This window comes from Amblyomma americanum, chromosome 5 (genome assembly GCF_052857255.1).
Source record: "Amblyomma americanum isolate KBUSLIRL-KWMA chromosome 5, ASM5285725v1, whole genome shotgun sequence".
Lineage (NCBI taxonomy): Eukaryota > Metazoa > Arthropoda > Arachnida > Ixodida > Ixodidae > Amblyomma > Amblyomma americanum.
Window position 1 is genome coordinate 152364613 of NC_135501.1, and position 20699 is coordinate 152385311.

The following is a 20699-nucleotide window of genomic DNA, read 5'->3' on the forward strand; positions in this document are numbered from 1 at the left end:
TTAGTGATTGTCTGCAAGGTCCCTCTGCGTGACCACCGGATTGTGGGGATCCTGCCCCAGATGGCCCCCCATGTGGCAGGTGGACCACCTAGGTCATGGGACCTTGTGATGTCATCACAGCCTGCCCACCGGGTTGCCCGAGCATGAGTTGCGATTCCACTTGGAAATGACTCTGTCTCTTACTGGCAAGAATATTCCTGTGCGCCATGGTTTCTTCTTTTCATTATTATTTATGTGCTATCCTGTGAGCATAGGTTGGTTATGTGGTGCCCTGTTTGAAGGTGAAAACTCTTTGTCCCTTCTTTGAGCCTCACATCCTGGGAGTTTGCTTAAGGTGCTAGCTGGGAGAGAATGTGCCGAAAGTGTACAGGAATGTAGGACAGAGTGCTTGAATTGGCATGGGCTTCGCTGCTAGAGTTCTGAAATGACACCACCAGCCTGCTTTGGGAACCCCATAAACCCAAACCACCACCCTGCACTGACAATCATTACATACATGCTCTGATCCGACGAAGCTGGTGATTGCCATTTCTACTGTCTGTTTGCTTGCTTCTGTCGTCGTTTTTGCCGCATTATTCAGCGCTAGAAATAGTTCTCAATGCAAGCCACGCCATGCTGTGCATGACAGCCGAGGGTACTTATGACAGCTCATGATTGCTTGAAGACAAGCTAAGTAAAGCACACGGAAAAAAGCAGCTGCAGTTGTTGAGGCACAAGCGCAACCTTGCAATCAGCCCTGCTAGTTAAGCCATTAAACCAGTTACACCAGTGAAGAACTGTAATAAAACTGGAACGTTTTACTACACGTGAAAGAATGCACTTGTATGGGAATTAATTCCTGGGTCTTGTAGGGATCTGTTTTTGATGTAGAGCCAGGGCCTTTTGTTTTTCTTTAGTTTTTTTCTTTCTGCTGTTATTACATTCTGTTTCTGCAATTTTTTAATAATTAGCTAGTCTTTGTTGCGTAAGCTATATAATGGGCATTGAAGCTTCCATGACACTTAGCATGACGTTGCAACAATTGCCAAGCTGTGCATTGTGGCTCGTGTTGGGTTCTGGCGCCGTGCATGTCTTAGCCACACAGAGGAGCTCTCCGCACTGCCCACACTGAGAGGCACACGAACACAGCGGGCGCACCACCGTATTGCTTGATGACCGTTCTGGTCAGGCAAGAGGTTGCCTGGAAACTTCTTAGCTGAACAGCACTGCTTCTTGGGCATCACTCATGAGCTTTTGTGCAAATTTGTACAGTTGAACCCCACTACAATGAAATTCATGGGACCCACGAATAATTTCACTCAAGCGGATACTTTTCGATTGCGAAGTGTGCCGGACAGTGGAAAATTGCACTAGATAGTTAAAAAAAAGCATTTATTTTCACAACCCAGTCACCTTTGGCAACCTTCACCACCTTTGCGCTATTTTCACAGTTCCCCATTGCATGGTGACCTAGCCTTGCTGATATCTCTGTCTGAACATTTGAACCTTACCAAGATCGTTCAAGCATTTTGAGATGGAGGCGAAAATACAAACAAAAACTTTTCATGATTAATTTACAGTTTACAGCTTGTCCTCGTGCTTTGTTTCAAGGCTTGTACGGCTATAGACGCGTGCATGTGATTGGTCAAGGCCAGATGAGACGGTGAATGTGCCACGATGGTAATGCGCAGCACCTGCAGTACGGTGGCCCCGAGAGGGGAGGCAGAGACAATGAAAAAGTCTAGGCAGCGTGGCAGCTAATGTAGTCATAGCAAGAGCTCCGCTGTCATTCACTTTCCCTAATTAGTAATTAGGCTTTGGGCTGAACATATTAGCTCGAGGTCAGTTATTGTTTACACTTTTTGATAATATTAGGGGATCTGAAATGCTGGTTAGCATAGGCGACGAAACAGTCAAAACCATGAAGCCTTTTGTTTTGTGGTCCGGTCCTCATTTCGCAGAGCCGTGCCACTTTTATCCGCTCGTGGTCTCAGCATAGGTGTGGTCCGCTGCTTCCTCTTTGCACATGAGGGAGAAAAGATACAACTTAGGCGAGTTCCTCGAACCATAAGTTTGCGCTGTGCAGGGTGTGCCGCAGCGGATTGAGCGCGTGTTCATGCGTGTCACATGATGTGGTCATCGAGTGCTGATCCACGGAAAATGTTAACGATGCCTTTTGTTGAAGTGCATGCTGACCTTGGCAGCTGTTTTGAATGAATCCAAACGGGGTATTAAACACTCTAGGCATCTTTAGTTGTGCTAAGATAAATGAATGGGCAGCATTATGTTTCTTACATTGTGAAATGAATTGCTAAAGTTCACCTTCATTTAACAAAGATTTTGTGGAAGTGAAACCCTGCTCCGAAAAAAGTTCAGTGTGAGGGAAAATAATGGCATTACTTAATATTGTTTGCTGAGGCGAAATTGGAAATTCTTTGTTCGTTGCAGTGGGGTTTGACTGTACTCGCAATTTTCAGTTGGCATGGCTCTAGTGCTATGCTTCCCTTGCTGTTTGGTCATTTCGTGAGCTTATTACGAATGCCCTGTGGTGTGCAGCAGACTTTGGGCTATTCGAGGAAGCTCACTTGGTGGTAGAAGGCTGTTTGCGTCAGACTTAACCAGTGCAAAAAAGAAAAGCAGGAATCGTATGCGCGCAGTACAGTGCTTGTTATGGTTCCCATCTCTTTGGTTATCCTGTTTTATTTTTACACTGGTCATGCTTGACATGTGTTGTACCAGATGGCACAGGCTAGTGGTGGCTGTAATTGGCTTTCAAGGCTGCGTTTCCTTGCCTTTAGCAGTGTGCGAGTCGTGTTTGTGGAGCACTGAAAGAGAGTGTGCGTCTGTGTGGCTTTTGCCAGTGGTGTTTGGAGCCGTCTTAGGTGTCACTGGGGCTTAAGGGTGCTAGTGCATGCTTGAAGTGTTGTTTTGCTAACAGTCCAAGGCAGCGATGCAAACCTGTGCATATGTGCATTATGTGTAGTTGTTGAGCAGTAATATCAAGCCAAGTCTGGTGACCACAGCTGCTGCAACCATCTGCTGCACAGCCATACCGAGTTTTATGGTACTATTTCTCGGTGTGAAGAACGCCTGTCGGGTTCTTACTCGAGCATTTGTGCGCACAAGCATGTAAGCCACAAAATGACTGACCACAGCTGCTGCGGATAATGCAGCCCTTTACAAAAACATATTGCCTCTACATTTACTTTTCCGAAGTGGTTAATTAACGTGTTCTTAATTGGTTCCATATCGAATAAAAAGCTCATATACCCTGCTTGTATGTCAATTTATATTGAGTTCTTGATGATTTCCGGAGCAGCTTTTTTCATTTTGGTGTTTTAATGGAATTGTCAAGTAAGAAGAATAGGTAGCATGAGAACCATTTGAACACTGCTAATGCAAATGCTTCCAGCTTCTGGCAAAAATTTCTTTTTACTTTCTGTTAACCATCGACAAAGTCTGGTGAAATGCTGTTGAAAATTTTTTTGGAAATGTTTGTGTTGACTATAGAGGAATCGGAAGCCATTTGACCTGTGTTCGTTGCGGATGGTTTCTTCACTGCCCTTGCAAAGACTGACGTTTAGCAACTGATGTTTAGCAACTTTTGTTGCAAGGTTGTTGACTTTTGTTGTAGGGTTTTTTTTAGAAGTCGGCTTTCAAGCACACTTTTACATGGTGTATGTTTGGGTGATCCAGTATGCTTGCTCAGCAGTGTTTAGCTGATACGTTTTACTTTTTCTATAAGTTTTGTCAATAAGGATCTTAGTGTGGATACATCCAGCCAAAGCATTCCCAGGGATGGTGTACCACCCTTTGTACTGTAACAATGCATTGTAGTGTGGCTGTATTGTAGCAGTAGTACACAGCTGGAGAGTCAGTTTCGGAGTAGGCACTCTGCGTGAGGAAAATGAGCCGATCAGTGTTCTCTCTTTTCCTGCCATGAATTTTCCAAACCTGGGCTAAAGGTAATGGCAGAAAACTTACTAATAATGCTTTTACTGCACGGAGGGGAATTCCACCAGTTTTAGCTTCTTGACCTGTGTAAAGTTGTTGCGTTAGTCGACGTTAGTCCTGGAGAACCTAATGATTGTGCCTGTCCTTCAAATGATGGTGCAGTTCTTTTTTTAGCGTTCGAACACAATGCAGTGTGTTGTGGGGGACACACCTCTACAAAGGCTGCAGGGTAGAAGTGATCACCTGTGGCCATCTTTTACCGCATAGCTTTTGTTTAGTAGCTCTTGCATGTATGCTATTGATGGACTTTTCTGTTCAGTTCAATGGACAGCCTGTAAGGACATTGTATGTTGAAGAAGGCCCTGCGCAGTATGTTTAGAGGAAGCAAACACCTGTGTCCTACACCGCTATGGTAACCATACCATGCATTATGCATGCGACTGACTTTACTATCCGCTAGGAGCAGTTCCATCTTGTGTCCAGCATTTGAGAGGTCGCAAGAGTTCTTTAATTTTTTTTGGCATTAATTCTTGGATTTTCGTGCTGTTTTCTTTGGGGGGGGGGGCTCTTTTTTTTTTTCACCACTTGTCTCGTAGTAATGGTCTCATAGGGAGTACTCATACCTAGGGATAGTACATAAAAAAAAAACAAGCAAAGTGTTATGTGTTGCTGGGAGAATAATGCCTTGTGTAGACGCGTAAAGCTTTTCGTTTCGTCAGTTGTTAAATATTATGACAAATGGGAACATGTTATGAAAGTTCTCAATGATATTTCATTGGTGCACTAACTGTCATTTGCATTGAAGTTTGCTGTGGTAACGGATTACTGTCTAATGAGTCTGTAAAAAATTCCAACAGAAATGAATTGGGAGGGGCTCTTGGTTTAACGGACTTCATGCTTTTGTAAAACCAAGAGATGTCCATTTCTGCGTGGGTTCTTCAAAGGCTTGCCTTTTTGTTTTTTACTTGTTTATCTTGTCCAGAGTCAGCTGCCTTGAATTAGGTCAGAACATTGACTGTATCAGCATGTTTATTATTTTGTAGAGAGACAGTATGATGAAAAATGTTTGCCCATCAATGAAGTTTACGTTTTGCCATTTTCATGTCACCTAATGAGGCGATGTGCCTAGATGTTCTGATTCATATTGAAGGCAGCTGTGCGTCGGACAGGTAACAGGAATTCTTATGAAATGAGTTAACCAACACATTTTTTTCCTCTGCTTCCATTTCTATTCACCTTTTTTTTCCCACCCGCACCTGTGTTTCTCTCTCTAATTTTTCACTTCATTTTCTTTCTTTCTATTTCCTCTTTTTATTTTGCAGAAACGGCACAGGACAGAGGCTGTCGGATGTTGAGTCACAGAAGGTCACGTTCACCTTTGACCAGGATTAAAAAAACGCACGTACACAGACAAGAGATAGTTCACTACTTTTTGTTTTGGGGTGAAAGGCGGGCAGTGAACCAGCTCAGAGCCACCATTTACTCCTCAGCTGGAGCATGCAGTCACACTTCTAGTCGATGCCAGACGGCGTCGCAACTAGTGCATGTGCTGACCCCACCCCCCTACACCCCTCATCGCATTGAGCAAAGGTTCACTTGCTCTTGGTGTTTAGTTGCGATTACCTGCCTTTGCTTCTTGACTTTCTTTCTGTTGGCATTGTGAAGGTGTATGTGCGTTTTTTTTTTTTTTCAGTTGTTTGAGCACTCCTATCAAAATTTGTCATTTTTCACCGCATGTGTGCATCTTCTCTTAGTGTGTATATGTATGTGTGTGTGCCCGAGTGTGAGCATTTCATAATCGCATCATCCCGCTCCATGCAGCAGCTAGACCAGTTTTTGTCTTTTCCGTTATTTCTTCATTTGCTCTAAGAGTATCGGTAATTAAGGCGGTTTGCTGTAAAGGTTTTAGGATTCTGATGAGCTCGGGAACATGCTACGGACTTTCACATTCTGTTATCGAGGCGGCTTTAGAAAGCAATCTGCTTGGCCACGCTCTATGTGGAAGTGTGTCGTGCTCGTTTGCTTCCAATTCCTTTGTGTCCACAGAAATGTTCCAGTGTTCTGTTCTAATTAAAACTGCAGAGGATGGTGCCTTTTACTACCCTTTGCTGGGGGATCATGTTGGCACAAGTGTGCTAGTGAACTTCCAAGAACCATATGGCATTTGTGTTACGTTATTCTTGTTATTATGAATTTGTTTGCATTCTCTTCTTGTGCAGTTTGCTTTTGGCTCTTAGGTTTGATGCCCTCGGTGCATTGTGCGCCCTTGAAAAAGGCTGGATACATGCGCCTCGATTTGAATTGTGCAAGAAAGGGGCACTAGCAAATGCTCATTTCGACTAAAATCAAGGACCTGAACTGTGGTCGCCTGTTCCCCAGGAACTATTCCCAGTTGTTTCACATTGTCTGCACTGAACCTTGAAAGTGAGCAAGTTGATATTTTGTGGTTATTACAATTTTCACAGAGTTTGGAAGACAGTCCTGGTGCAGCGAAGCACTTTGCCATTCCCGTCTTTACTCTCTCTCGACTCTCGTTTGGCGCAGCTTTGGAGAAGCATGCGAATCTAGACGCAAGAGTCGATGCAGGGAAGGCATAAGCGTAATCATCAGCCGGAAGTTTCGCTTTTACCTGGCATTATTTTGCTATCTATTGAAATGGTAACCGGGTGTACCAGTTCGCAGTTCTGCGTTTTAACTGCAAAGGCATGTGAATGTAATAAATGGAGTACAGGTGCAGACTTCAGTTCCAGTGTAATTGATATAGTCGCTTCGTTAAAACCTTGGCGCCATTTTTTTCTTTCCTCTTTTTTTATTTTTAATGTCTTTCTTGGAAATGGCTGCCATGACAGCTTCGCTGCTCGCCTTTTCTGCTCCTTCTGCAATTGTGCGAGGGCACGTTTGTATATGAATATTGATGGAGAGAGTGGTGCTCGGCTTGTGGGCGCGTCACATTTTCAGACATGGTCGGCACATCTCACTGTACATAGTTCCCATGATCCTCGGCACCAGTAGTAGGTTGCAGTTCCCCAGCCCACTTGCCATCATTTGCTGCTGTACAGCACATAGCACGGGCAGCAGTCTTCTCTTGCCTGTAGGCACAGTGGTATTTGTTCGTCATGAGTTCTTCCTTTTATTTTCTATTGAGAAACCTGCTGCACTTTCACCATTGCTGCCGGCACGCCTGGGGCAGCACGCGATAACTTGGTGCGTGTGTGTGTCCCCCCCTACCCCTGGAAGGCCACAGCATAGAACTGTGGGACGCAGTCAGCGTTGTGCATCTAGCTGTAGCAAGGTTTTGCGGATGGAGAAACTGTGTGTGGTTGGCGTGTCGCCGGCGAGTTGAGTAGGGCGTTTGCTCTTTACTGGCAGAACAACTTTTCTAGCAGAGGATATTTTCAGACAGCATCATCCGGCGGCGAAATGTACAGGTTAGTGTCGCTACTACAGAATGGGCATTGATGAGATTTATGCCTGGCACAGCATAGTCACTTTTATTTGGTGAAGGTGTTTTCTTTTTCTTACCATCAAAGTGTGTGTGCATGCAGGCTTCTCTTCTGTGTTTTTTGTAATCATGGAAGTAGATTATTCGGTGGCTCGAACTTCATACTTGTGAGCCCAGTGCAGGAATCGCTACCTGCAGTGCCAGAAAGGAACTGTCATGCAGTGGTTTGTGTGCTTCATGCATTAACTGGGCAATGTTAGGCTTGCTCAGTAGGCTTGTCCAGTCATTCAAGATGAAGCTTGTCCAATTTGGAGCAACATCAACCTTTGAAAATGTGCCATTTTCCTTTCACCGTTTGCTGGATCGCACGTCGTTTGTGCGGCGAGTGTTAGCGAAAAACAAAATCTGCTTTTCACGTTAGCACATTCGTGTGGTGCATGTCACAACATGCTTGTATTATTTGACCTGAGTGGTTGTGGAGAGGCATCTTAGTTTGTCATACTTATTTTAGCATATATCAGTGGTGAGGCAGACTTGCACGAACTGTCTAAATTTTATATCTGGCAGGCTTGTACAGCAATTGAAATTTAGTAGACTGGTGCAGGTCAGCAGTGTATTCAAATTGTGCATGTTTAGTCAGTACCAGAAGTGTGCTAAGGTGTGGTACCCACTGTTGTCAAGGCACATTGTCTAAGTATCTGCTAGGAGCAGGAGGGTCACTCCACAACCGCCGTCATGTAAATATGATGTTTTGTGTGCAGTGCTGGTTTCTTTTTTTTTCTTTCTATTCCTCTAGCAGCGGTTTGCGTTTCGAACAGATGGTGTGGTGTGTTGCAGATATTGGATGTGATGGCCCATGTCCTGAGCTTGGAAATTTAAAAAAACTTGTATTATTTGATATGTGTACATAATGCGCGCGTGTAGTCATAGAATCGTCATCTCATACTTTTCTTCTCTTGTCTGTTTGTACCAACTGCACCCTGCTTACAGCAGTGTGTGTGATGTTCTACTATCCTTTCCAACTGTTCTGAGCATTCAGTGCTTTTTTGGTTTGGTGTGCGAAGAGGCACGTTTGACTGTTTGCTGTACAGATTGCTTTGTGCAACAAGAAGTAATGAGAATAATAAAAAGACTTTCTATTGTGATCTAATGTTTGTTTGGTGGACTTTCCTTTGTCCCCTGTGTACTGCCCAGATCGGGGTGTGAATGTTCGGTTTATGTACACAAAGTCGCCTTAGTAGCTGTTCCCGTCAAGACAAAAATTTGACAAAGATCTTTATAATCGGGTTAAACGCTAGCATTTCACAGGAGATTGTGCTGCATATGATATTCGCAAATGCCAAAATAATGCTAATTGGTATCTGGCGCCAAGTGGAGTTTCACAACGGGAACCATTTTTCTAAAAGACTTCTGGTTAGGCCTAGCATTGGCAGAATGGCGAAAAGCAAATTTAAAGCAAGAAGAGACGAAGCAATGCTCTATTCATAGCCAGTGAACTTGCTGAAAAATGCAGACGAAATCACACCGACGAATCCACTCCGAAGTGGAGGATACTGTGTCAAAGCAGGTTGCCATGTTGGTTATGCCATCGTCTTGCGCACTCAAGGACCAACATCGCACGTGGAACGGAACGGCAGTTGCTCCACCTTGCTGTGTGGAATGGCATAGCACGCGTGCAATGGCACGGCAGCAGCTGCACCATAGCGTACGCTCGTTTCTTCATACTGTCGAGCCCGCCTATAACGAACATGAGCGTCACGCGGCGCCAGTTCGTTATATCCCGAAGTTCGTAGTAAGTGGACCACAGCTTTAAAGACAGTTACTTGTAAAAAAAACAGTTTTTCTTTGTGAAAAAGTCTGATGGACGTCTGTTTTTGCGGCGCGGATCCGATGAGGGAGGTTTCCAGTTTGTTTAAAGTAGAAGCGTGCTCTTCGCCGAGGCGCTTGGCATTGATAAGTTGTCTGAGGCTCTCTATGTAGCCCATTACTACAGGCGCGCTTACTGGTGCTGGCTCCGAAGTTTCATCCTCATCTGATTCCTCCGCGTCACTGACGTCCCGCACTTCAGAAACGGTGCCCTCGTCCATGCACGGTTCGGGGGTGTCGGCGTCGTCATCGACAGAAATAAAATCATTCCAACCAATGTCATGACCCCCCCATGTCGGAGTCGACGACGCGCTGCCACAAATCGCCGCCGGGCTGCTCATCTTCCGAAGCATCAGGCTCGGCATAAGACACTGTGTCGACGAAGCCGGCCTTACGGAAGCAGCTCCGCACGCAAGTGGTCGTCACCTCCACCCAGCCCGCTTTCATCATCTGTACCGCTGAATACATTGGGAACTGGTACGTTGTTCCCGTCCGCTATACCGAATTACAACCACGGCCCGAGATTCGAACGAAGCTAACGAAACTCCGCACCGCTACAAGAGTTACAAAAACGCGCGACGGGGCAGACGTGCAACGTGCACAAGCGGCAATCTAGATAGATACAGACGCACAGCGCTAGCGTAGAGACCAATGAGGGGCATCTCTGAGCGTTGGTGCAGCCACCTCTTGGCTCCCACGGAAGGCTTGATTCATCAAGCACGGCCGGTCTTTAGTAGGCCGTGCGCGAAGAAAAGCGCGCGCTTCGCTCGAGACCGGCCGTGCACGGAGCGTGGCCTCTGCGATCAGCACCGGCGGCGGCGCGGTTGATCGCGGAGGCCACGCACGGATTTGCAAGAGAGAGAGGAGAGGGAAGCGGAGTTGTGAGGAGGGGCGGGAGGGCGATCTTGGAAGGCGTCGGCGGGGAAAGGGTAGCTCGCTTGAGCGGCACTACAGTGTAGTGGCGCGAAACGGGGCGGGCAGTTCGTCTGCGATGAGGCTCGGGATTGGATTGGGTTGTAAAACTTTATGTCCAACAGATGTAGGGAAAAGTTACCGCGCGCCAGGCGCACAGAGGGGTTGGAGGCAGGTTATCTCGCATCGCAGCGCCGGGTTTAGCCGTGCGTTCGCTGTAACCGATCACGTTTGTTATACGTTCGATTTTGTGCCATTGAAATAATGTATAGTTTGACGGTCGCGCAGGTCTCGTTCGTTATAAGCGAAAGTTCGTCTTAAGTGGGGTCTTTATATGTGTGCTCGGCTGTAGTTAAAAATGAATTCCTTGGCTAAAGTAATACCTAAGTCCATAATGTATTCGGTTTATGTCGATGACCTACAGATAGCGTGCATTTCCTCCAGCATGTATAACTGTGAGACAAATACAAATGACAATAAACTGGCTGCTTGGGCAGAGAGAAATGGATCCAAATTTTCACCTCTAAAAACAGCTGTTCCGTTCTCATTGCAATGGGGCCTACAGGTCGATCCTAATCTATACTTGAACCAAACCGCATTACCGAGTAAAAAAGAACACACATTTTTAGGCATCACTTTTGACAAGAAACTCAGATTTCCGCCACACATTAACAGCCTTAAAAGGAAAGCTTCTCAATGTCCTAAATGTGGTGTCACAAAAGCGGTGGGGTTCTGATAGAGCAAGCCTTTTACAAACCTATAACTCTCTGGTGTGCTCTAAGCTGGACTATAAGTGCATAGTCTGGTTCAGCAAGAGACCTTGGCCTGCACCTATCATCTGGAGCACGCAGAATATTCCTGGTAGCCAGCCTTTGCGTTGAAGCTAATGAGCCCGCTCTAGAGGATCAAAGAATCGCACCACTGACATGCACATATATGTCTTAAAAATCCGTTATCTTCCGAAACATCTCTGCTAGCCCATTGTCACGAAGTGCCCATCCAAAAGATTATTCAACAACAAACCACATTTTATCAGGCCTTTATTACTGCGCTTTGAAGATAAATGCGAAGAGATAGCTGTACTAGATACTCCACGTAACATTTCGTCGAGACAAGACCATCTGCCACCATGGTACAGCCTCCCGTGACTTTACACTGACACATTTAGCAAACTCCGCACGAGCACACTACAAGAATAGATTGCACTGCAAGAAAAATATGACACCTTTGCTGAATTTTACACTGATGGCTCAAGAACAGTTATGTTGGAAGTTCAGTAATTCAAGAAAACAGTGAAAAAACATACCACTGCCACAGTGTGCATCGGTTTTTGGTGCCGAGTGTTATGTCATCTTCGTACCTCTAGAACAAATAGAGAAAATATAAGCAGCATCATTTACTTACTTTCTTACTGTGCTCAAAGCACTGCACTATAGACATGCAGCTGAACCCATAATAGGAAACATCATACATATTATAGTTCAAACTCACAACACAAAAAATATAACGTTAAATTCTGCTGGGCGCCCAGCCATGTCGTAGTCTGTAATGAAAAAGCAGATGCATGCGCAGCACAGGCACGATTTGGTCAAATAAACACGCGAACATACCGCACAGGGAATGTTTGAAATTAATATACAGTAAATTGAGAAATTAGTGGCGGGCTACATGGGAGGAGCAAGTAAACAATAAAATGCATTCTGTAAAGCCCATTTTTGGACAATGTAAATCATGTAGACATCAGGAGCGTTTTACAGAAGTTATTCTATGTCGTCTGCAGATTTCACACACACAACCTTTTTCTGACAAAACAAGACAAACCTGTCTGCGCAATGTGTGGTGGTGAACTCACTGTGAACCACATTTTAAAGGTGCTCTGAAACGCCTTCCGATGAGAGCACATTAACTCACTTAATCATTGCACTGTTGCCATGAAAACCAGAGCCAAATAATACCCTTCTACACGCAGCAGACGACTCGCAATCACGCGCGAAAGTTGGCGAGCTCTTCCAGGCGGTTTTTTCATGCTCGCACCCTCTTCCGTCGCTCGCATCTACGTATATATGTTGAGCGATGGCCATTGGTTAGATTCAGACGTCAGGCAGCTACCGTGGTCGCGGCCAATAAGCCGCTTAGCTCCGGCGGGTCGGGAAGCGCCGCTCCCAGAGAGGGGAGTCGGCGGAGAAGCGCCTACCTTCCAGTGTGTGCAAAACGTTACGAGGGAAAGGCGCGAAGACGCTGAAATTCAAATTCAAATAACTCAGATTCTACAAAGCGCATTTAAAAAATTCTTGCTGGACACTATTTGTGAAGCGGCGGGCTTAATATCCCAGGCATGTAAACTTTATTAGAGCCCCTTTCACAGCCCCTTTAATTTCATGTAAAAAGCTTGAACAACTAAAAATTCTTCCTTTCTTCTTTCACTCCCTCCTTTAGTCCTTCCCTTACGGCGCGGTTCAGGTGTCCAACGATATATGAGACAGATACTGCGCCATTTCCTTTCCCCCAAAAAACCAATTATTATTATTATTACTAAAAAAGTATTTTAGAACATTCTACAATGAATAAATCCCATATTACACCCCATGTTTCGTTCAGGTGATCAAGCACTTGTTGATTTGTTATGTATTTTCTAAGTTTCTCAAGGAAGCCGGTGGGGGCGCTGCGGTCGCCTACGGGAGCGGACGTGCTTCTCATCGGCTCCTGCTATTATGCCAATTAACGCAGTGTTAATTTACAGTTACCGCGATATAATTGGTACCAAAGTGTGCGCGAAGGTGCGGGGCATCGACCGGTACCAGTTTTGGCCAAGCGGTACGTGATTTACAGGACTTTTCTCTGGTGCGGTGCGGACTTTTCGCTAAGCCTAACGTAAGCCTACCACGAGTACGGCCACCGGTGGCGATGGGCCCGGCCTCTAGGCCTAACCCGGCGACGAGTACGACCAAGATGGCGTCCGAAATGGAAGTGGCCACGTCGATGGGAGACAACATGGCGTCAGCGCCGAGCATCGGCAGTCTCGGCGGGCGCGCGTGCATTGAAGTTCACGGAGAGTACATTACACCGGAATAAGCCGAAGGCTGTCCGGCCTCCGGCAAGTGCATCAAGCAGATCATGGCCGGCAAGGAAAACGGTGAGTCCGCCGCCATTACTCGCCAGTCTAGACCCAAGACTAGGGCTAGCTTTGCTAAGAGAGTTGCAGCCTCGGTAATGAAAGCGGCGAGGATGCCGATAGACATGCCGAAAGAAGGCACCAAGATAGTCATGAGACCACGTGCAGGTCTCAACGTAGCGAGAACTGAGGTTGCAATAATTATGTCGGCCGTCATGACGGCGGCTTGAGTAACGAAGGAAGAAGCAAAAGCAGACACCATCTGCACGAACGCGCAGCAAAACATCATCTTGGTCAGCACCCCGGACGAGAGGCGTGCCACGCTGTACTCTAAGGTCAGAGCCCTTAACATAGGAGACGGGACATACAAAATCAGCGCCTACCGAACGGCGCCGGACGGCGCGGTCAAGGGAGTCATCCGAGGCATAGCCGTAGACGACACCCCGGAGGAGATAGCCGAAAACATCGTGAACCCGCGCAACCCCCGAGCGGTGGAGGCACACAGAATCGGCAATACAACCACGGTGACAGTACTCTTCGCCGGACAGAAAGTACCGAACTACGTCAAGTATGGCTCGATATTAGTCAGGTGCGGGCTTTACCGGAAGCACTTTGACGTGTGCAGGCAATGCGGCAAGGTCGGCCATAGAAGAGACGTATGCCCGAATCCCAACACCAGAGTGTGCTTCGGTTGCGGAATCGTGAACCCCAGCGAGGATCACAAACGCGAATGCAAGCCCAAGTGCAAGTCTCTGTGGGGGACAGCATCCAACGAGCAAGAGGGAATGCAAAAACAAGTACAAGATGCCGTACGTGGTCAAAAAACGGCAATGGGAACGCAAGATGGAAGCCATGCAGCAACAACCGGATCCGGAAAGCTTTTCACCGCTGCGAGCGCCGTCTGCCGAGAGACCCCGCGGGGATTCGAGGCAGCGCGACAGCAGCCGCAAGAGGGACAACAGCAAGGGAAGCAGGAGCGCCAGCCGCCACAGACCGTCGCAGTCGAGGGAGAGAGTCGCCTGGGCCGAAGCAGTCAAGGCAAACATGGCAGAGAAGAGACAACCACCGGCGCAAAACGCCGCGAAGAAGATCCAAGAAGAGAACGGGGTGGTAAAAGCCCTAAGAGACGAGAACGAGAAGCTAAAGCGGAGAATCGCCGAACAGGACGCAACCATCAAGGAAATGAACGAGAAGCTAACGACATTGATTGCGATGCAGCAACAGCAGCAGCTGCTGCCGAAGCCCGCACAAGAGAGGAAACAAGAAGAGATAACCGAGGACGAACCAGAGGTAGAGGTGGACGTGAGAGCCACGAAAGCGGCGAAACCGGCTCCCAAGCGGAGAGCCGTATAGAGTGCGCCAAGGAACGAATGATAACGGAGAGAATCGAAAAACAGGACGACAGACTCGACCGTCTTGAGGCGACCAGCAAGGTAACCAACGAACGCATCACTGTGCCCGCGCAAACGATTCAGCAGATGGCAACGACCATACAGAGCACGATCCAGAACATGATGGCGCAGATGCAGGCACAGCTGCAGACGCAGATACAGGCACAAATACAAGGTATGGAAGCACAGATCATCGCCAAACTGCAGCAATCATGGACGGGACAGCACGTACAGCAGAATCCACACCGCCAGTGAGAGACCTCTTGGTCTGGCACTGGAACTGCAACGGCTTTACCGGCAAGAGAGCGGTGCTGCAGCAACACTTGCAGCAACTAACGAGGAAACCAGACGTCATAATGATTCAAGAAACACACAGCGAAGAGACGCCGAGACTACCGGGCTACCGGTCGCACGACAGCCCGCCGAGCAAAACGAACACGTCCAAGGGCAAGGGAAGAGGGGTCTGCACCTTCGTCAGGAAAGGGATCACCTTCATGGAACACTAAATAATCTGCAGAAGCGCCATCGGACACTGCACGGTGGAAGTAATCACGGGCAAGAGGAGGAAGGAGAGCACTTTCCTGGTGAACGTCTGCAGCAATCCGTCCCACGGACAACAGAGGTTCAAGGCACTATTCCACAAGGCGACTTCAGTCGCGGGGAGCAATACGCTCTTAGTGTGCGGAGACTATAACGCTCCGAACCAAGACTGGGGCTACCACAGAACGACGGCCTAGGGGAGAGAGCTGATGCAAGACGCCACCGACGTGGGACTGAACCTAATCACGGATCCGGCCCTTCCCACCAGGATCGGCACATCGGTTACGAGAGACACCACTCCGGACCTTACCTTCGTCAAAACCGACGGAGGATCGAGAGAAGCGAAATGGAGAACCACGGGCCAAGAGCTGGGCAGCGATCACTACATCGTGGAGGTCGTCGTACCGCTGGAAGGCCAAGGCAATACCGGCATACGGAAGCGTCGCATTACGGACTGGGACGCCTTTCGAAAGGCGCTAGCCGCAGTGCTACTGGACATTACGGACATCGAGCAATGGGCGGCCAACGTCGTTGAGACGACGGAAGGAGCCACCAAAGAGCTGGAGACGGACGAACGGATAGACAAGATGGACAGTAGGCTGGCCCACCTGATAGAAGCCAAACAGTCCATAAAGGCGAGGTGGCAGAAGCGACGAACCAACCGAAGTCTAAGAGAGAAGATCGCCGAGCTCAACAGGCAGATCGAGGTCCACTGCAGTGTGCTATGCACCCAACAGTGGAACGAGGCCTGCAACGAAGCCGACGGACAGATGCACAAGGGCAATACGTGGAACATACTACGGCACCTACTCGACGAAACCAAGACCAAGGGCCACCAACACAACCTGGCCAGGATCCTACACAAGGCAATCTGCGAACACGGGGAGGACGAGGTCAAGCGACGCATCGACGCCAAGTACCTACCGACCACCCGCACGGAAAGACACCCGGAGTACCAAGGCAACGAGAACGAGACGCTAGATCTAGACATCCAGACGTGGGAAGTCAGAGTTGCCCTGCAGGATCTCAATGGCAGGTCCGCCGCGGGTCCTGATCGAGTGACTAACAGAGCGCTCAAGAACCTCGACGAAGCGGCCATCGAAACGCTCACGAACTTCTACAGCAAGTGCTGGCAAGAAGGAAGGCTGCCCAAGCAATGGAAAGCAGTTAAGACGATCCTCATCTCCAAGCCTGGCAGGCCGCCCAACATAGAGAACCTCAGGCCGATCTCACTCACTTCGTGCGTGGGAAAGGTCCTCGAGCACGTTCTCATGAACAGGTGGCAGCGTTACCTGGAAGAATCGGAGCTTTACCCAAATTCCATCATCGGGTTTCGGAAAAAAAGCTCGGGACGCAAGACGCCATGATTTTACTGAAGAACGAGATCATCGACGATACGACGGGCACCAAGGACAACAGAGCCATACTCGGGCTGGATTTGCAGAGCGCCTTCGATAAAGTAAGGCACTCGGCTATCCTGGCCCAAGTATCCAGGCTAAACATGGGCAGGAGGACATACCAGTACATCAAAGACTTCCTGATGGACCGGACCACCGAAATCTGCGCGGGAGACCTGCAGCTCGAATAGAAGCAGCTGGGCAGCGTCGGAACTCCGCAGGGCTCGGTGATCTCCCCGCTACTCTTCAACCTCGTGATGATCGGGGTGGCCAACCGGCTAGAAAGAGTAGCGGGCGTCCGGCACACCATCTACGCCGACGACGTTACGCTATGGGTACCGGGAGGAAGCGACGGACACATCGAAACAACGCTGCAAGAAGCGGTCAACGCCATCAAGGAGCAGCTTGACGGGTCTGGACTCGTTTGCTCTCCGGCCAAGTCAGAACTGCTGGTGATTCCACTGAAAGGAGCGGGAAGGAAAAGAAAGAATATGGAAGTCAAGTACGAGCGTCCCAAGATCATGGCCAAGACGGCGGGAGGCCAAGTAATACCGGAGGTCGAGAAGATTCGAGTGCTCGGGCTGCTCATCCAGCGAAACCGAGTCAACGGTGAAACGGTCAACAAGCTCGCGGGCAAAGCGACCGCGGCAATGAGACTCATCAGGAGGGTGTCCAACGGAAAAGCGGGGATGAAGGAGGAGAACCAGACTATAGGCTCGCTCAATCCTTCGCAGTTAGCCGCATAACGTACGTGGCCGCCTTCCACAACTGGAGGCCGAGCGAACGTAACAAGATAGGCGCCACCATACGCAAGGCGTATAAGGCGGCACTCGGTCTCCTCGGGAGCACGAGCACCGAAAAATTCATGGCGCTGGGAGTCCACAACACGCTGGACGAAATAGCCGAAGCACAGAGAACGGCGCAACTCGAGCGTCTCTCTGAAACGAGAACCGGAAGACATACTGCTGGACCTTGGTCTCGAGCCGAGGGAAGGCACGCAGCAGAAAGACGTACCTATACCGGATAGCATCAACAGAAAGCTCAGGGTCTGCCCGATCCCGAGGAACGTGAACCCCGAGCACAACAAGGAGCGGAGGCTGGCGAGGGCCAAGGCTCTCGTGGACCTTCACGCCAGAGAAGAAGGCGCCGTCTACGTGGACGCGGCGGAGTATCTAGGGGGCAGCGACGCATACGCGGCGGTGGTTGTCGGGGCATCGACGGGTGCAACGAAGACCGCGGCGAGCGTCCGGACTCGAGAAGCGCACCGGGCGGAGGAGGTGGCCATCGCCTTGGCCCTCTCCGACCCCGTATGCACTACAGTGTTGTGTGACTCTAGAACGGCAGTGAAGAAGTACGCCAAGGGGTAGAGTATGTAGTGAAGCCGCGCGCATACTGCGCAAGGCCGAAGACATCGGACGCAAAAGTGCTGTGGTGATCAAGTGGTTTCCGGCCCACATGGGCAGTGACGTGTCGGAACGCGGGAACGTGAACCACAACGAGACGGCCAACTCGACCGCGCGAGGACTAACCAACAGCGCGGCTGCAAGCACGGCCGACTCGGAGTGTTGGTCGCGGTGCAGTGCAAAGGACAAGATGACCGCCTTCAACGAAATGGTGAAATGGTACAGACTGAACAGACAGACTGTGCCGCCACCTCACCCGGGGCTTATCCGGAAGGAGGCAGTGTTATGCAGACAGTTATAGACGGGATCCCTGCTCACCCCGGTGCTAGCTAAGCACGTGTGTACGCGAGTGACGTGTGTAGACTGTGCGCGAAGGAGAGAGCTATCGCGGCTCACATCCTTTGGGACTGTAGTGTAAATCCGCGAGAAGACGACGATCCTGCCGCAGCTAGAGGCTGCAACGAGGAGCTATGATCAAGAGACACAACTCAAGGCCGTCCAGCAGGTCCCGGCAGCTCTAGAAAGGCAGCGACCGAGCGAAACCGATCGAGGAGAAGGGGGGCAGCACCCCCAGGAAGGGGACGGCGGCCCTCTCGGACCCGCGGAAGTAGCGAGGGACCAAGACCTCGAGGAGCACAACGCACGAGACTGACGTAGTGGCCGCGTCGCGGTAAAAGCTTGTCCTCCCTGCGTGGAGGGAGCCCAACCAATTCTGCAGGCATTTTCAATAAAGTTGTTCTCTCTCTCTTTCTCTCTCAAGGAAGTCAGTGTTTTGAACAAACCCTGTGGGCATAAAAGCTTCACCTTTAACGGAATACTGTAACCTAGTGTTTGGCGCATCATAGCCTCAGTTGCTTTTGCGCCGTTAAACTCAATATAACTGACTGACTAGCTATACGTTGAACCCCTGCCATTTTTGCTCACGGTCAACGACGACGCCGGCGGACTATCTGCGACATCAGCTCCCTAACGCTATCGCGTTATAAATTAGTGTCTACCGAAGCAAGCATGGCTACTTCAAAAATGCAGGTTCAGGTGACACTACACCCTAACAACAATAACTTCAGTCTGCAGCGAAGCTCCGCCCACTCTCACGACCGGCTCACGGATTTCCTCCACGACAAAAAAGTAGACCCTTGTTAAAACTTTTCCTTTTGCCTAAAAAAAAAGAAACTAATCACAAGAAAAATTAAAGGAGCTAGAATTTTGATACCTGGCTTGTTTAATATATTCAAACGTTAAATAGTTGATTTTGTTTACTATTACGATGGGCCAGCGGAGTAATACAGTACGCCGCGGACCGTGGCCCAGCGTTAGCAACTCCTTTTTTTTTAAGTTGTTTGCGTGTTACAAAAGCCCTCAAAGACGGCTCATACTAAGCAATCGGGACATCATTATACGTGCAGTTGCGATAGCACAATGCTCAACTGCTTCTAAATCATAGTTGCAAGTTGCCACGATCACAGGATAGCTCAGAATGAGTAACGATCTCATTGGTTAATTCTCTGACCCCAATGATATCGGAGCGCGCGGGAAGAAAAAACATGGCGAAAAAAAAAGACATTCACGTTGTCGGTTGTTACATTCAGCATAAGAAAAGAACGGAAAACAAGCGCGTTCATGCTTTTCACTTCTAAGCCGCCTCAAACAACTGCGGCCAAGCACTGCACTGAATTGAAGCGCTTTCCGCGCACGTTCACAACAGAGCCACATTAGGGTGCGTATAGGCACGACAATATCCTGATCGTATAATGCGTCAAAAGGCGCGAAACCAGCTTCTGAAGGCCAGCTTGAGGTTGTTTAGTGGGGATGTCGGAATTGCGGTCACCTGAAAATTGAACACGATGTGCGGAATGAAACCCACACACCTGGCTAGCATGTGATTTCGTTGGAAAGCTCGGAACAACGTAGGTCAACTCGCCTTTCGGACGATGTGCTTGGCCGGTACGGAAGAATAAAGAGGCAGTGGCGGACAACGTCCCTGTTCCCATGCAGTTCCCAGACTCATCTGTCTAAAGCATATGACCCGCCGCGGTGGCTCAGTGGTTAGGGCGCTCGGCTACTGATCCGGAGCACCCGGGTTTGAACGCGGCCGCATTTCGATGGAGGCGAAATGCAAAGCCGCCCGCGTACTGTGCGGTGTCAGTGCACGTTAAAGATCCCCGGGTGGCCGAAATTATTCTGCAGCCCTCCACTACGGCACCTCTTTCTCTCTTTCTTCTTTCACTCTCACTTTCCTTCCCACCCTTACGACGCGGTTGAGGTGTCCACCGATGTGTCAGACAGTACTGCGCCATTTCCTTTAATAATAATTGGTTTCGGGGGGAAAGGAAATGGCGCAGTATCTGTCTCATATATCGTTGGACACCTGAACCGCGCCGTAAGGGAAGGGATAAAGGAGGGAGTGAAAGAAGAAAGGAAGAAGGAGGTGCCGTAGCGGAGGGCTCCAGAATAATTTCGACCACCTGGGGATCTTTAACGTGCACTGACATCGCACAGCACACGGGCGCCTTAGCGTTTTTCCTCCATAAAAACGCAGCCGCCGCGGTCCTCAAAAAACAATTTCGGAACACATCCGGATCACTGCAATACGTGGCCGCTCTCTCGATCATTCACTGCCAGCTTCGTTTCATTCCTAACGGCGTGGCAGACATGTCCACCGACAGTGACACAACTCTCGTAAATAGCCTCGAATAAATGTTT

The 20699-nt window shown here is 48.9% G+C and overlaps 1 protein-coding gene and 2 pseudogenes across 2 annotated transcripts in view; all 3 read left to right on the plus strand.

Annotated features, from left to right (window-relative positions):
- LOC144132826 (transcription factor YY2-like) overlaps positions 1-8520 on the plus strand; it is a 28326-nt gene extending 19806 nt beyond the window's left edge. For both annotated transcript variants that reach the window (XM_077665506.1, XM_077665507.1), the window contains exon 7: positions 5256-8520. In XM_077665506.1, the coding sequence (XP_077521632.1) occupies positions 5256-5325 (70 nt within the window). In that variant the 3' untranslated portion in view covers positions 5326-8520. The remainder of the gene's footprint in view (positions 1-5255) is intronic.
- A 4582-nt stretch (positions 8521-13102) lies between these two features.
- Positions 13103-14911, plus strand: LOC144134271 (uncharacterized; annotated as a pseudogene).
- An 872-nt stretch (positions 14912-15783) lies between these two features.
- Positions 15784-18607, plus strand: LOC144135153 (uncharacterized; annotated as a pseudogene).
- Positions 18608-20699: the final 2092 nt, after the last annotated feature.